The sequence below is a fragment of the Podarcis liolepis genome (genome assembly GCF_965112155.1).
Source record: "Podarcis liolepis genome assembly, chromosome: 10".
Classification (NCBI taxonomy): Eukaryota; Metazoa; Chordata; class Lepidosauria; order Squamata; family Lacertidae; genus Podarcis; species Podarcis liolepis.
Genome location: NC_139562.1, coordinates 5,555,265 through 5,572,477, shown reverse-complemented (window position 1 = coordinate 5,572,477; position 17,213 = coordinate 5,555,265). Strand labels below are relative to the sequence as shown.

Sequence of the window (17,213 nt, the reverse complement as noted above, 5' to 3'; positions counted from 1 at the left end):
ACATAATAAATATTCTGGAATATCTGTCTGTGAGGAATGAGAAGCAAGCCTTATTAATGTTTGTGGACGCAGAGAAGGCTTTTGATAATGTATCGTGGGAATTCTTGTTGAAAAATTTAGAAATGATGGAAGTGGGGAAGGAATTTTACAATGGAATAAGGGCAATCTACTCGGAACAGAGAGCTAAATTGATTGTGAATAATGTATATACTGAAGAGTTTAAGATATCGAAAGGTACTAGACAGGGGTGCCCCCTTTCGCCGTTACTATTTATAATAGTCCTGGAAGTCCTTCTGGGTTCAATAAGGAACAACGATAAAATAAAGGGGGTGACAGTCGGCAAAAATGATTATAAGATCAAAGCCTTTGCTGACGACATAGTAATAACAATTGAAGAACCAAAAAATAGCTTAAATGAGATATTGAAGGAAATAGAACAGTTTGGCAAAGTGGCTGGATTTACGCTAAATAAGAAAAAAACAAAAATAATGGTTAAGAATATAGATCAGACCCTAGTGGATGAACTGCAACGAGAGTCAGGAATTGATGTGGTCAAAAAAGTAAAGTATTTGGGAATATGGTTGACCCCCAAAAATATTGACCTATATCAGAACAATTATACTCCGGTATGGAACGGCATAAAGAAAGACCTGGAAGCCTGGGGTAGAATGAAACTGTCCTTTTGGGGCAGAATATCAGCGGTCAAAATGTGTGTGCTCCCAAAGATGATATTTCTGTTTCAGATGATTCCCATAATTAGGGGAACAAGTGTATTTAAAGAGTGGCAAAGAACGCTCTCGAGATATATCTGGCAGGGCAAGAAGCCAAGGATACAATTTAAGTTGTTGACAGACGCTAAGGAAAGAGGCGGTTTTGCCCTGCCAGATCTAAAACTCTATTACGAGGCGTCCTGTCTTTGCTGGTTAAAGGAGTGGATAAAACTAAATAATAATGAATTGTTAGATCTAGAGGGCCATGATAATAGATCAGGATGGCACGCCTATTTGTGGCGGGAGAAGATGAAAATCCACCAAAGTTTTACCAATCATGTCATCAGGGGCTCTATAATAGAGGTTTGGGACAGGTACAAAAATATTTTGGAATTTAAAACTCCGCATTGGTTGTCACCACTAGAGGTAATGTCGGTTAAAAAAACGAATATGAGATCAAATTGGATAACTTACGGTGAATTGGTAGTGAAAGTGGGGGAGAAATGGAAATTTAAGCCATATGAACAAGTGAAGGAGCAGGTCTATGACTGGCTACACTATTTCCAGGCAAATGCTATGTTCAACAAAGATCTCAAAGAAAGGGGATATATAGAAAAAGCGTCTAAATTCCAATCAGATATAATTGATGATGATGTTAAGATAATTTCGAAAATGTACAAAATTCTTTTGGAATGGCAAACAAAGGACGAGGAAATCAAGTCGGTCATGATCAAGTGGGCCAGAGATTTTGGTTACAGCATACAATTAGAGGATTGGGAAAAGGTATGGAACGAAAATATGAAATTCACTGCATGTACAGCACTGAAGGAAAATATAATGAAGATGGTGTACAGGTGGTATATCACACCGGCAAAATTGTCAAAAATGTATAAGACATGCAATAAGTGCTGGAAATGCAAAGAAAAAGAGGGAACTCTGTTCCATATGTGGTGGGATTGTAGGAAGGTGAGGGGCTTCTGGGAATCGATCTATTGTGAATTGAAAAAGATGTTTAAATATTCGTTTGTTAAGAGGCCAGAGTCCTTCCTATTAGGTATAACAGGAAGAGAGATAAAAAGACGGGATTACAAATTGTTCCAATATGCTGTGACAGCGGCAAGAATACTGATGGCCCAGAGGTGGAGACAGGAGGAAATGCCGACTCTGAGCGAATGGAGGATGAAACTTATAGATTACGCCGAATTAGACAAATTGACTGGAAGAATAAGATATCAAAAGGATCAAAAATTCATTGAGGACTGGGGGAAGTTTGCGGCATATCTGGAAACTATATGTGATCAACAAATAACGCTAGTGGGGTTTAAAGAGACTTTGTAATACTGTAAGGAATATTGCAAGACAGAATTAGAGAGGTATAAACTAATAGTAAGCTAGCAATACTATATAGGAAAATGCGACGAAATAAGAACAATGGATGATTGTGGGAGGTGCTGGTGGAGGCTCAAAAAGTGTAAATATGTAATTATGTTGTAACCAATATAAGTAAAAGAAAAACTGAATAAAAATCTAATTGCAAAAAAAAAAAGACAGCTCTGCACTAACCCGAGAGTGAGAACCTCTAAGTTCCTGGACAGCTCAGTTGCCACAGCATCAGACCTTCAGTCTGACAGCCCAGGACTTAAATCCCTGCTGGGACGTACAAGGAAAGAACAGTTTAGGGGCAGAGGTTGCAGGCAGTTAAACAATCCAATGAAACAATCTGTTGAAGATGGGCCAGGAGTGACCATCCTCCGCTTGGAGAGCACAGAGAGATGCTGCCAGTCAGAGTGGAGCAGAGCACAGATGGACTAGGCAGACCAGTCTCTCTAGAACAGTTTCACATACTTACATTTCTGCTGAGGGAGTGTCCCTTTTCTAATAATAATAATAATAATTTATTATTTATACCCCGCCCATCTGGCTGGGTTTCCCCAGCCACTCTGGGCGGCTTCCAACAGACTATTAAAATACAATAGTCTATCAAACATTAAAAGCTTCCCTAAACAGGGCTGCCTTCAGATGTCTTCTAAAAGTCTGGTAGCTGTTTTTCTCTTTGACATCTGGTGGGAGGGCGTTCCACAGGGCAGGGGCCACCACCGAGAAGGCCCTCTGCCTGGTTCCCTGTAACCTCACTTCTCACAGGGAGGGAACTGCCAGAAGGCCCTCGGCGCTGGACCTCAGTGTCCGGGCAGAACGATGGGGGTGGAGACTCTCCTTCAGATATACTGGACCGAGGTCGTTTAGGGCTTGAAAGGTCAGCACCAACTCTTTGAATTGTGCTCGGAAACGTACTGGGAGCTACTGCAGGTCTTTCAAGACCGGTGTTATGTGGCCTCGGCGGCCGCTCCCGGCCACCAGTCTAGCTGCCGCATTCTGGATTAGTCATAGTTTCCGGGTCACCTTCAAAGGTAGTCCCACGTAGAGCGCATTGCAGTATTCCAAGCGGGAGATAACTAGAGTATGCACCACTCTGGTGAGACAGTCTGTGGGCAGGTAGGGTCCCATCCTGCGTACCAGATGGAGCTGATAAACAGCTGCCCTGGACACAGAGTTGACCTGCGCCTCCATGGACAGCTGTAAGTCCAATAAATGCCCCATACATCCTTCTAGATTTGGGAACTTTCCTCTTGTACATTTTCACGTCAATTAGAACGAGATTTAGGAGCAGGTTTACGCTGATGTTCTGAAAAATTTGGGGTGCAGCCCAAGAGACGGACTCAGAAGGAAGCTTACCAAAGACATGGGACACTTCTCCAGCTCCTCTTCATTCCTGATTTGCACTTCGGAGACCGAGACATATTTATGCTGGGGGACAAGATGAAAAACAGGAGGCTTTGGTCAAAAGATCACGGCAACTTGAGCGGCAAACCCATGGGAAGCCCCAAGGTGATTATCAGACACCCCCGGAGTGGAGGGCACCCTCGGGTTCCTTTTCTCATTGCACCAGCATGGCAGGTGGTCAGAGAAAGAACTACGGTAGAGGTATTTCTGACCAGCTAGCAGGAACTTCTAGGCAAAGTCTTCCAAGACCAAGAGCTATGGGAAGGACAGGAAGGCATAATCCCTTGGCTCCGAAGGCTTTGCTGAGAGTCTCTCTGTACGTTGGCCCGAGACATCTTCAGTCACAGTGGCAGCAATGACTGAGGGACTGGTGCACAACTGACAAGTCCCTGTTAGGATTTCATGCTCCCTGATGCTGATTTTGCGATTGGTATATTTCACACGCCTGTCTGAATGGAGCCTGAGAAAGGAAGACTCTCTTATTTATCTCTCTTCCGGTGTAAGAGTCTGTGAACCTGTACCGTATTTTTCGCTCCATAAGACACGCTTTTTTCCTCCTAAAAAGTAAGGGGAAGTGTCTGTGCGTCTTATGGAGCGATTGTGCGGTCGATCGCTGGCTCTTGCCCAGGCCTCCATTGTTGAATGTTCTGCAGACGGAGGTCGTTTGTTTCCCCAGCGACAGGGGACTGGCTGATTAGATTATCTGTCTGGAAACTGTAGAAACGGCTCCCTTTCCTTTCCTAAAAAAGCAGCAGAACTGTGAGTTGAACCCCATAAAAACAGGATTTTTTCCCTTTGTAAAAGAAGCTGCACAACTGTGAGCTGATCTCCCCAAAAATGGGGCTTTCCCCCTTTCCTCCTCTAAAAATTAGGTGCATCTTATGGTTAGGTGCGTCTTACGGAGCGAAAAATGTGGCACTTTCACTTTTGCACTGTTCTGTTTGTTCTCGGAGTTGGAGAGAACAGATGCCATAATGCCGTTGTCTGTAAATATTCTGTAAATAAATAGTACCGTATTTTTTGCTCTATAAGACTCACTTTTTCCCTCCTAAAAAGTAAGGGGAAATGTGTGTGCGTCTTATGGAGCGAATGCAGGCTGCGCAGCTATCCCAGAAGCCAGAACAGCAAGAGGGATCACTGCTTTCGCTGCGCAGTGATCCCTCTTGCTGTTCCGGCTTCTGAGATTCAGAATATTTTTTTTCTTATTTTCCTCCTCCAAAAACTAGGTGCGTTTTGTGGTCTGGTGTGTCTTATAGAGCAAAAAATACGGTAGTTTAGAACTAAGATGCCTCTTTCTTTTGCTGTGTCAAGAGAGAAGGCTAGTGTGCATAAATCAAGTTGGTTTATGTCGCTGGAAGGCCCTGGAGAAGAAGGGGATGTCTTTTCCAGAGCTATGCTCACCGGAGGTCGCTCGGCGGTCCGGTGGGGCTGCAGATAGCCCGGAGCGCTCTCCCAACAATCCCCACCCCACAAAACCCACCATCAGAAAGAGAGGAGCCATCATGTAAGCGCCTAAGTTAGAATTTACCTGTTTTAGGGTCTTCACACTTTCATGAATGGGGCGTGGTAACCCCACTAAGGTATCTGTGTCCCTGAAAGAGGGAGGGGGGAGATAGGGGGCAGGAATGAGAGGCTTAGTGTCAAACCATCATCTAATTATTCATAGTGCGGTTGATCTCTCTATCAAATAACAATTTCTCCACCTTGCATCACCTTCTATTTTTTAAGCTGTGGACCATGCAACAACAGACACGGAAGCCATCGTTTGTTTCTGTACCTTGCAGCCATTTGCATTGTTAAAATATAAATATAACACAGACTCAGAAAGCCTACTAACTCACTGACAGATTCGCCTAATTTGACACGGTTTTCTGCAATTACCTTTAAGCTCAAACGAACAGGGATTGCAATATTTTCTCACTCATCAAGCAAAGGCTGTTAGATTATGAATTTCAAAAACGTTATCCTATTCAGCCCTCTGCATGCGCATCTGCTTACTGACGTTTGCGGCCTCGTCAGGGAATGATGCCCAACTATTTTTATAATTTAGATAAAATTTATAATTTTAGTTAGCTCGTTTAAATGCATTCCCCTTATTTGTACTGTCTGGAAGGCTCCAAAAAATGTGCTTCCAGAGTAGACTTTGCTCTCGTGGTATGAATATACCAGATACAATATACTATATACAGTAATACCTCTGGATACGAATGGTTCTTCTTGCGAATGCTTCGGGTTACGAGGTCCGCTAACCAGAAGTATCTGCTCCCAGTAGCAAACTTTGCCCTGGGATGTGAGCGAAAGTCGCACTCCGGAGTGGGAGGCCCCATTAGCGAAAGTGCGCCTCAGGATAAGAACGGTTTCCGGTTACGGACGGACCTCCGGAATGAATTAAGTTCATAACTGGAGGTACCAATGTAATTTTGAACCCGGACCCTGCAGTCATCACCATAGGCCCCTCTTTTGTGTGCCTCCTCCTTGAGGTCCATAGGGCGGCAACACACGAACAGGCCTTTTCTGAAGTGTCTGCACGCATGACATGACGACATTGCGTGGCCCCAGCCCCCTCAATCACGGAGGCAAGGCGGTGCAAGCGCTCCGGGAAGAGCGCAGAGAGAAAAAAATGCCATGGTAATCTGCAACAGCGAAACCAGACACCTCAGCAGCCCTAGCTGCAACAAAACATGTCTCTCCTGTATCGGTTTCTACAGCCACATCAGGGCTTGTAGCTCTCCAACGGTTTGAATTCACCCCCAAAGGCACAGTCTTCTGTAGATGGTTGAATTAGCCAAAGGCCTGGGAGAAGAGAGGGGGTTTTTGTTAGAATTCCTGCTCCATGATTGCAGTCATGGGACTGTTGTCTATCACATGACGGTGTATGTTTTGACTCCACAGAGTGGGAAGTGACGGAGACAGGATGTGTTACGTGAAGTAGGACTATTGTCCTTTGTTCTTTCTCTCTTTGCTGTCTGATGCTAGAGAGAGAGGGAGCCATGTTGCAGTGCTCCGTGTGTGTTTCTATGTAAATAAAGTCGATTAGCCAAAATGCTGAGTTGCTGAGGTCTGTTATGCAAGCTGCGCAAACTCTGCGGATCCCTAAGTGTGCCGGTGTCGGTTGGCATCAGTCGCTGTGATGTTAGGGCTGAAAAAAAGCTTTTGAAGCTCCCGAACGATCGACCAGGAGGGAGAGAACATGCCTGTTGGGCATGTGTCTCTGCCAGGGTCCTACTCAAGAATAAGACGAGCTCCTGACAGTTTTTGCCTGGCACCTAAAGATATGTAACAAAGGCGCCAGACAAGCCTCCCTGGAGAGATCATCTCACAATCTGGGAGCCACTGCAGAGAAGGCCCTGTTCTTGTGTTGCCACCCTCTGGACCTCTCAAGAAGGAGGCACACAAAGAAGAGCCTATGATGATGACTGCAGGGGCCAGGTGAGTTCATATGGGGAGAGGCAGTCCTTGACGTTTTGTGCTCCTGAGCCGTTTCAGGCTTTATAGGTCAAAACCAGCACTTTGAATTGGGGACGGAAACTACCGTATTTTTCGCCCTATAGGGCGCACCGGCCCATAGGACGCACCTAGTTTTTTGGGAGGGGGAAATAAAGAAAAAAAAATATTCCCCCCCCCCAGCCCCCAGAACAGGCTGCTATCCGCAAGTCTAGGGAGCCCGGCGGGAAGTCGCGCCGGTCTCCCCAGGCTTGCGGATATCTGCCCGAAGCCCGGGGTACGCTCCACTGCGCTCCCTGGGTTTCGGGCTGTAGGCTGCTGTCCGCAAGCCTTGGGAGCCCGGCGGGAACTCCCACAGCGGGAACTCCCACGGGCTCCCAAGGCTTGCGGATAGCTTCCTGAAGCCTGGGGAGCGAGAGGGGTCAGTGTGCACCGACCCCTCTCACTCTCCAGGCTTCAGCGAAAGCCTGCATTCGCCCCATAGGATGCACACACATTTCCCCTTCATTTTTGGAGGGGGAAAAGTGCGTCCTATAAGGCGAAAAATACGGTGGTTGGCAGCCAGTGCAGTCGGACCAGAACTATCATTGTACAGTGGTACCTCGGGTTAAGTACTTAATTCGTTCCAGAGGTCCGTTCTTAACCTGAAACTGTTCTTAACCTGAAGCACCACTTTAGCTAATGGGGGCTGCCGCTGCGCCGCTGGAGCACGATTTCTGTTCTCATCCTGAAGCAAAGTTCTTAACCTGAGGTACTATTTCTGGGTTCGCGGAGTCTGTAACCTGAAGCGTATGTAACCCGAGGTATGTAACCACTGTATGCTCAAACAGTTTTGCTCCAGTGAGCAACCTGGACGCCTAGTTCTGCACGAGGCTGACGCCCCACGTATAACATGTTGGAGTAATAATAATAATAATAATAAATAATAATAATTATTATTATTATTATTATTATTATATATTTAGACCCCGCCCTCCCTGGCCAGAGCCGGGCTCAGGGCGGCTAACACCAATAAAATCACAGTAGAACCATAATGGTGGGGGGACCAATTTAAAATACAGGTTAAAATGCAATTTAAAATGCAGCCTCATTTTAAAAGTAGCCCATAGATCAAAGGGGAGGGAAACATAAGGGTCAGACTGAGTCCAAACCAATGGCCAGGCGGAACAGCTCTGTCTTGCAGGTCCTGCTAGGTGCTCTGCTGAAAGGAATGATTTTTGTCGGGAAAACCACATGGGGCAAAAGGGTCAGTATTCTGACAATCAAGCCGTGCCACCCCTATGATTCGAGCCCTGACATGCATGGTTGCAAACCCATTGTTATTCTGCATAGAATCATAGAATCCTAGAGTTGGAAGAGACCACAAGGGCCATCGAGTCCAACCCCCTGCCAAGCAGGAAACACCATCAGAGCACTCCTGACATATGGTTGTCAAGCCTCTGCTTAAAGACCTCCAAAGTAGGAGACTCCACCACACTCCTTGGCAGCAAATTCCACTCTCGAACAGCTCTTACTGTCAGGAAGTTCTTCCTAATGTTTAGGTGGAATCTTCTTTCTTGTAGTTTGGATCCATTGCTCCGTGTCCGCTTCTCTGGAGCAGCAGAAAACAACCTTTCTCCCTCCTCTATGTGACATCCTTTTATATATTTGAACATGGCTATCATATCACCCCTTAACCTCCTCTTCTCCAGGCTAAACATGCCCAGCTCCCTTAGCCGTTCCTCATAAGGCATCGTTTCCAGGCCTTTGACCATTTTGGTTGCCCTCCTCTGGACATGTTCCAGTTTGTCAGTGTCCTTCTTGAATTGTGGTGCCCAGAACTGGACACAGTACTCCAGGTGTGGTCTGACCAGAGCAGAATACAGTGGCACTATTACTTCCCTTGATCTAGATGCTATACTCCTATTGATGCAGCTCAGAATTGCGTTGGCTTTTTTAGCTGCCGCTTGCAACATGCAAGCCAGCTCCTAGGAGACAAGTCTCTCCTCCATTCAGCCGGCAGCCCAGTCAGTGATCAACGTCGAGCAGAAACCTTCATCTCAAGAAGCCCAAAACAGCCGCAAAGTGCAACACTTCCCTCCCCAAACGCATAACGATAACTCACCGCCCAAGCGTGAATCCAATGAACTTATTTCTGCTCGCCTCCAGGAAATGTTCTATGTCTTTCTGTCTGGAAGAGAAGCAGGATGTTGCAGCGGCGGCGGGATGGGGGCAGAGGCGGAATATATAACAAAAGCACACCACACATTAGGGGGCAGGGCGGGGGGGGGGACACCCTCTCCAATATCTAGGCTGCTTGAGAGAAAACATTCTGCCTCCAGCTGATCTGCGTTCAGATGGCATCACACAGAGGTGAAAAGGATTTATTCTGAATATTGGTTTGTAGGCCAAGCGCAATAAGCACGCAAGCATCACAGCTCTCGCACAGAAGCAAATTAAGTGCTCATCGCATCCCAAATAGCCCCGGGGACTTCAGATTCAACCATGTTCCTTGGCTGTTTTATTTATTCTCTTAGAAAAATCCAGTTCTTTTTCTTTTGGGGGGTGGACTGAAACAATTTGGATATGGGCACACAGTTCGAAGGACGCCCCTCTCCCAGGGCTGGTTTAGCCACACAGCAGAATTTAGGAATTTCTCAAGCAGAAAACCACCACCACCTCATGGACAAATACACTAGGCCTGCCCTGTGCAAGGTGCCCCGACTATAGAATTGGAGAAATCGAGAGAGATCTAGCCGCACTGGCAGTATATCTCTTCTTTCTCGTATCTAGGGATGCAAGAAGGGCCTTTACACTCGCCAGAAGCTCGGCTCTTCCCTCGCCAGTCCTGGATGGAGCCTTCAGAAGGGTCCCCTATGCTCAGAGACTTTGCACCTGTCCATTGGGAGAGATAGGAAGCCCAGAACACTTGTTCTTTAGATGTCCCTTTTATAAAGAGGCACGTAGTAAGATCAAGGATCCCGTACTGGTGAGGCTCGCTGACCTCCCAGAAAAGCAAAAATTTGACCTTTTGCTGTTAGGCAAAGATCAGAAGATGACCTGGATGGTCACCAGACTCTGTGTACAGATCTGTAGGCGAAGACCACCCCCCGACCCAAAATAGTCTGGCATGAAAAGCCCCAAACACGGCTCCATGGGTGATTCTGAGTCAACTCCCTGGGACAGTTTATTGTTGTACACTGTTGCTAAATTTCGTGTTGTACATTGTTTTAATTGTCTGTTTTAACCATATCTGCACAGCAGTTTCTAATGTTGTGAGTGTCTTCTATTTAAGAGGCTTCTACTCTGCAGCCTCTTATAGTTGTTTTAACTGCGAGTCTTTTAGTTCTTATGCTTTTACAGTTGTTTTAACTGTGTGTCCTTGTTTGTTTTTAGTTCTTATCTCTTTTAATTATTCATTTTTTATCCATCCATTATCCGTGTTTAATCTTGTATTTTATCCAGATGTTTTATCCTATGCCTGTTTCCTTGTCCTCATTTGCACTAACAATTATTGGTTAAAAAAACCCTAACTGCTATTTTATCTATATGCTTTTTAATCCTGGTCTGAGACCGTAATAAAGTTCATTCCTTCATTCATTCACTAGTCCTGCCTGCTCTCCCTTGCTGTGCTAGCTTTCTCCTTGCAGGGAGATTCCAAAGCTGCGGCCTGAGTTGCTGCAGCCGTTCCACTACCAAGCACTTGCATGGATCAGGCCCCAGGATCTCGCTCCGAAGGGTAGGAGCCAGGGGTAGGAATACCTGACTTTGGGGGCCCAGGGAAGCCCCTTTGGGAAGGAGACCCTCTCGACGGGCGGGCGTGGGGCCGACACGGCCTGGATGACCGTGTCCCGCTCCAAGAGGTCCAGCTCCCCTTCGATGCCGTTGTCGATGTCATCGGGCTCCTCCTCATCCACCAGCACCTCGTCGTTCTTGAAGGGGTCCCTCTCGTTGTAGATGTCAAGGCTGTCCTGTTTCATCAGAGGCTGCAAGGCGAAAGGAGGAGAAGAATGACTGTTTGGGTAGAGAGGAGTTGAGTAGCCTATCCACAGCTGCCTCCAGAGCCGGTCCACCCATGAGGCGGGATAGATGGCGATTAACAGACTGAGGTTGAATCCTGACAAGTCAGAAGTACTGCTTTTGGGGGACGGGGCGGGCTGGTGTGGAGGACTCCCTGGTCCTGAATGGGGCAACTGTGCCCCTGAAGGACCAGGTGCGCAGCCTGGGAGTCATTTTGGACTCACAGCTGTTCATAGAGGCACAGGTCAACTCTGGGTCCAGGGCAGCTGTCTACCAGCTCCATCTGGTATGCAGGATGAGACCCTTCCTGCTCGCGGACTGTCTCGCCAGAGTGGTGCATGCTCTGGTTATCTCTCGCTTGGACTACTGCAATGTGCTCTACGTGGGGCTACCTTTGAAGGTGACCGGAAACTATAACTAATCCAGAATGCGGCAGCTGGACTGGGGACTGGGAGCGGCCACCAAGACCACATAACACCGGTCTTGAAAGACCTACACTGGCTCCCAGTACGTTTCCGAGCACAATTCAAAGTGTTGGTGCTGACTTTTAACGCCCTAAATGGCCGCGGTCCAGTATACCTGAAGGAGCGTCTCCACCCCCATCGTTCTGCCCGGACACTGAGGTCCAGCGCCGAGGGCCTTCCGGCGGTTCCTTCATTGCGAGAAGTGAGGTTACAGGGAACCAGGCAGAGGGCCTTCTCGGTGGTGGCACCCACCCTGTGGAACGCCCTCCCACCAGATGTCAAAGAGAACTACCAGACTTTTAGCAGACATCTGAAGGCAGCCCTGTTTAGGGAAGCTTTTAATGTTTGATGTATTACTGTATTTTATTATTTTATTGGAAGCCACCCAGAGTGGTTGGGGAAGCCCAGCCAGATGGGCAGGGTATGAATAATAAATGATGATGATGATGATGAAGAAGAAGAAGCTGCCTCGGGTGGCAGGAACGCAAGATGTGGCACTCCACCCCTTCTGCTGGAACGTCCCGCTCTGAGTTTTGGCGAAAGGGAAGCATTTCAGCGCAGGGTCCTGCTGCCCATCTTCCCTGCCCCTGGAAATCCAGCAGATCCTTCTGGTGTTCTTACGATCACACAGGGGCCCCAAAAGCTGCCACCACGAGCATGCAAAGTCAATATCCAATGCTGCAAGCTTGGCGTGGCGGCAGAAGTTGGTGGTCCTATCGCACGTCCCTGGCTGCAAAACTGATAGCGGACTCCTAGATATGTATTCTCCCTGGTTGCCCCACAGCTAGATTCACATTCCCCCCCTAAAAAAAACACAACCCAGTCTAATCTAAATTAGGATTGTATTTGGTTGGGAGGAAACAGCAACTCCCCCCCCCCCAAAAAAATGTTTTAGTAGCTCTACTCCAGCCCTTGAGATGTTAGCAAAAATGTATCATACTCATGATAATAAATACTGGAAATGTAAGGAAAAAGAAGGAACCTTTCACCACATGTGGTGGACGTGCCCCAAGGTAAAAGACTTATGGGAAAGGATTTATAATGAACTGAAAATAGTGTTGAAAACCACATTTATTAAGAAACCAGAAGCCTTTTTACTTGGTATAGTGGGGGGTGAAATCCCCAAAAAGGATGTTACTTTTTTCTGTATGCTACAACAACTATGAGAATATTATTAGCGAAGAATTGGAAGAGACAAGATTTACCAACTATCGAAGAATGGCAGATAAAGATGATGGACTATATGGAACTGACTGGGAGACTCCGAGACCAGAGAGAAGAGACGGTGAAAGAAGATTGGAAGAAGTTTAAGGAATATTTGAAAAAATATGTTAATATTTAAGCAGAACAGCTTTGGAACTGGATATAGGCTGTAGGGTTAAAAGTAGAAGATAGTGTATTTTAAAACAGTATTATTTGTAAGTGATAAAATGTGAAGATTTTTATGGTAAAAGTAAGCGTGATAAAAAAAAATGGTTAGAAATATGTAAACTGCTAAAGATGAGGTAAAATGAAAATCAGATAGGGGGGACTTGGGGAAGCCCACCTAACAATGTTTAGAGAAAATAAGGATAAGACAAGAATTTGTTTGTATTGTTTGTTTTTCTGTTTGTGTTGTTTAGTTGTGTTGTAAAATGAATAACAAAATTTCGGGGGGGGGGGAAGAGATGTAGGTTAGAACTTTACCTTTTTTTGGACACTTAACTCGCTATAGGAAAAATCAACATTTTAAGCAGGGGTGAGGAGAGTCATTTGGGCTTTTTCATCAGCCTACTCTAAAAATATCACTTTAACAAAAGACCATTAAAAACGGCCTTCCTTTCTACCAATGAACACAACTTCGCAGCCGTGTCTTACGCGTGTTTATTCGGAAGTCCCACTGAGTTAAATGGGTTTTACTTCCAGGAAAGTGGCTATACGTTTGTAGCCTTTCCTTGACAAAGGCTGCAATTTCCTACCACTTACCTGGGAGAAGGCCACACAGAGCTCAAAGGGATGTCTTTCTCGTTTATTCATTCCAGGTTATTTCTAGAAGGCTAATTGTTCAAACCATAACTTTTGAGTTGGCACGCAATAGGTTTGCACTGCAGAAATCTCAACCCTTCTTGAAACAGCTACAGAACACCCACATACGCTGAGGTTTTGAGTTTTGCTGAAAGGTAATCGCTTTTAATCATGCATTTAATTCAAATGAGGGGAAGGGAGTGGATGCAAACACATTTTTTAAAAGGGAGGCAATGTGTCTGGTATGCTTGAGTTGGCTTCAAAATGAAGTCCATATCATGGTATCAGTTTCATAGTTTCTGACCTGGCAATATATCACGAATCATGATTTGTGTATTTTGTGTGCTATGCAAAAATCAAAAACCAGGAAAGAAATGGTCGTGTGGAAGAGGTGGATGAATTTGGGTATATTAATGTTAGACCTTCAGACCATATGGTTTGAAGCTCAACATCAAAAAAACGAAGATCATGGCCACTGGGCCGATCACCTCCTGGCAAATAGAAGGGGAAGAAATGGAGGCAGTGAGAGATTTTACTTTCTTGGGCTCCATGATCACTGCAGATGGTGACAGCAGTCACGAAATTAAAAGACGCCTGCTTCTTGTGAGAAAAGCAATGACAAGCAAGCAGCACGCAGACCTAGTGGTGGGAGGAAAAAATCCTTAAATAAGAGACACGGGGGAATGATTAATGGACTTCAATGTCTGTACACTAATGCGCAAAGCATGGGAAATAAACAAGATGAGCTTGAGCTCTTGGTACAGCAAACTAAATATGACATAATAGGCATCACTGAAACCTGGTGGGATAAGTCCCATGATTGGAATGTAATAATGGGGGGATACAATCTATTTCAGAGAAACAGACCAGACAAGAAAGGAGGAGGAGTGGCGTTATATGTCAGGGATGTGTATACCTGTGAAGAAATCCAAGATTTAGAACCTCAAAGCCAAAGTGAGAGCATTTGGGTCAAAATTAAGGGAGAGAAGAATAACAGAGACCTCATTGTGGGAGTTTACTATAGATCCCCAAGCCAAACGGAGGACATAGATGATGCCTTCCTGGAACAGATGGCCAGGCATGCAAAAGGAAGGGAGATAGTAGTAATGGGGGACTTCAATTACCCGGATATTTGTTGGATGTCAAACTCAGCCAAGAGCATAAGGTCAAACAGATTCCTCACTGGCCTTGCAGACAACTTCATTGTCCAGAAAGTGAGAGAAGCAACAAGAGGAACAGCCATTTTAGATCTGGTCCTAACCAATGTTGATGACCTGGTTAGTGGGGTAGAAGTGGAAGGATCATTAGGCGCGAGTGATCATGCTCTTCTGAAGTTTACTATACAGCGGAAAGGAGCAGCCAAGCATACTAGGACTCAATTTCTTGACTTTAAGAAAGCTGACTTCATAAAACTTAGGGAAGTGCTGGGTGAGATCCCATGGACAGTAATACTAAAAGGAAAGGGAGTTCATGATGGCTGGGAGTTTGTTAAGAGGGAGATAGTAAAAGCACAACGTCAGGCAATACCAATGAGACGGAAACATGGAAGGTGCTTAAAGAAGCCAGGGTGGCTATCTAAAGAACTTTTAACTGAGTTAAGATTAAAAAAGGATGTGTACAAAAAATGGAAAAGGGGGGAAACCACCAAAGAGGAATTCAAACAAATAGCCAGCACGTGTAGACACAAAGTCAGAAAAGCTAAAGCACAGAATGAACTCAGGCTTGCTAGAGAGGTTAAAAGCAACAAAAAAGGCTTTTATGGGTATGTTCGTAGCAAAAGGAAGAACAAAGAAACAGTGGGGTCACTCAGAGGAGAAGATGGTGAAATGCAAACAGGGGACACAGAAAGGGCTGAACTCCTCAATGCCTTCTTTGCCTCAGTCTTCTCCGATAAAGAAAACAATGCCCGACCTGAAGAATTTGGAGCAAATGATTCAGCAGAGGAAACACAGCCCAGAATAACTAAGGAGATAGTACAAGAATACTTGGCTAGTTTAGATGTATTCAAGTCTCCAGGGCCAGATGAACTGCATCCAAGAGTATTAAAAGAACTGGCAGATGTGATCTCAGAACCACTGGCAGTCATCTTTGAGAATTCCTGGAGAACAGGCGAAGTCCCGGCAGACTGGAGGAGGGCAAATGTTGTCCCTATTTTCAAAAAGGGGAAAAGAGAGGACCCAAATAATTATCGCCCAGTCAGTCTGACATCAATACCAGGGAAGATTCTGGAGCAGATCATTAAGAAAACAGTCTGTGAGCACCTAGAAAGGAATGCTGTGATCACCAACAGTCAGCATGGATTTCTGAAAAATAAGTCATGTCAGACTAACCTGATCTCGTTTTTTGACAGAATTACAAGCCTGGTAGATGAAGGGAACGCAGTGGATGTAGCCTACCTTGATTTCAGCAAGGCATTTGACAAGGTGCCCCATGATATTCTTGTAAAGAAGCTGGTAAAATGCGGTCTTGACTATGCTACCACTCAGTGGATTTGTAACTGGCTGACTGACCGGACCCAAAGGGTGCTCATCAATGGTTCCTCTTCATCCTGGAGAGGAGTGACTAGTGGGGTGCCACAGGGTTCTGTCTTGGGCCCGGTCTTATTCAACATCTTTATCAACGACTTGGATGATGGACTCAAGGGCATCCTGATCAAATTTGCAGATGACACCAAACTGGGAGGGGTGGCTAACACCCCAGAGGACAGGATCACACTTCAAAACGACCTTGACAGATTAGAGAACTGGGCAAAAGCAAACAAGATGAATTTTAACAGGGAGAAATGTAAAGTATTGCACTTGGGCAAAAAAAATGAGAGGCACAAATACAAGATGGGTGACACCTGGCTTGAGAGCAGTACATGTGAAAAGGATCTAGGAGTCTTGGTTGACCACAAACTTGACATGAGCCAACAGTGTGACGCGGCAGCTAAAAAAGCCAATGCATTTCTGGGCTGCATCAATAGGAGCATAGCATCTAGATCAAGGGAAGTAATAGTGCCACTGTATTCTGCTCTGGTCAGACCTCACCTGGAGTACTGTGTCCAGTTCTGGGCACCACAATTCAAGAAGGACACTGACAAACTGGAACGTGTCCAGAGGAGGGCAACCAAAATGGTCAAAGGCCTGGAAACGATGCCTTATGAGGAACGTCTAAGGGAGCTGGGCATGTTTAGCCTGGAGAAGAGAAGGTTAAGGGGTGATATGATAGCCATGTTCAAATATATAAAAGGATGTCACATAGAGGAGGGAGAAAGGTTGTTTTCTGCTGCTCCAGAGAAGCGGACACGGAGCAATGGATCCAAACTACAAGAAAGAAGATTCCACCTAAACATTAGGAAGAACTTCCTGACAGTAAGAGCTGTTCGACAGTGGAATTTGCTGCCAAGGAGTGTGGTGGAGTCTCCTACTTTGGAGGTCTTTAAGCAGAGGCTTGACAACCATATGTCAGGGGTGCTCTGATGGTGTTTCCTGCTTGGCAGGGGGTTGGACTCGATGGCCCTTGTGGTCTCTTCCAACTCTATGATTCTATGATTCTATGATTCTACAAACCTAGACAGCATCTTAAAAAGCAGAGACATCACCTTGCCAACAAAGGTCCATATAGTTAAAGTTATGATTTTCCTAGTAGTGATGTATGGAAGTGAGAGCTGGACCACAAAGAAGGCTGATCGCCAAAGAATGGATGCTTTTGGATTATGGTGCTGGAGGAGACTCTGGAGAGTCCCATGGACTGCAAGAAGATCAGACCTCTCCATTCTGAAGGAAATCAGCCCTGAGTGCTCACTGGAAGGACAGATCCTGAAGCTGAG

At 45.7% G+C, this 17,213-nt stretch overlaps 2 protein-coding genes and 1 long non-coding RNA gene across 3 annotated transcripts in view; 1 reads left to right on the top strand and 2 right to left on the bottom strand.

The window, feature by feature from the left end:
* Positions 1-17,213, top strand: part of LOC310687054 — a 214,686-nt gene that overhangs the window by 43,162 nt on the left and 154,311 nt on the right. The window lies entirely within an intron of this gene.
* Positions 1-17,213, bottom strand: part of AHCYL2 (adenosylhomocysteinase like 2) — a 169,219-nt gene that overhangs the window by 7,457 nt on the left and 144,549 nt on the right. The gene's annotated exons all lie outside the window — the stretch shown is intronic.
* The window catches only part of STRIP2 (striatin interacting protein 2), an 83,769-nt gene that overhangs the window by 25,136 nt on the left and 41,420 nt on the right, over positions 1-17,213 (bottom strand). The window contains exons 10-13 of the mRNA XM_083461108.1: positions 10,677-10,900; positions 9,040-9,105; positions 5,020-5,083; positions 3,444-3,515 (exon numbers count right to left, since the gene is read on the bottom strand). Of these exons, the coding sequence (XP_083317234.1) occupies positions 3,444-3,515; positions 5,020-5,083; positions 9,040-9,105; positions 10,677-10,900 (426 nt within the window). The remainder of the gene's footprint in view (positions 1-3,443; positions 3,516-5,019; positions 5,084-9,039; positions 9,106-10,676; positions 10,901-17,213) is intronic.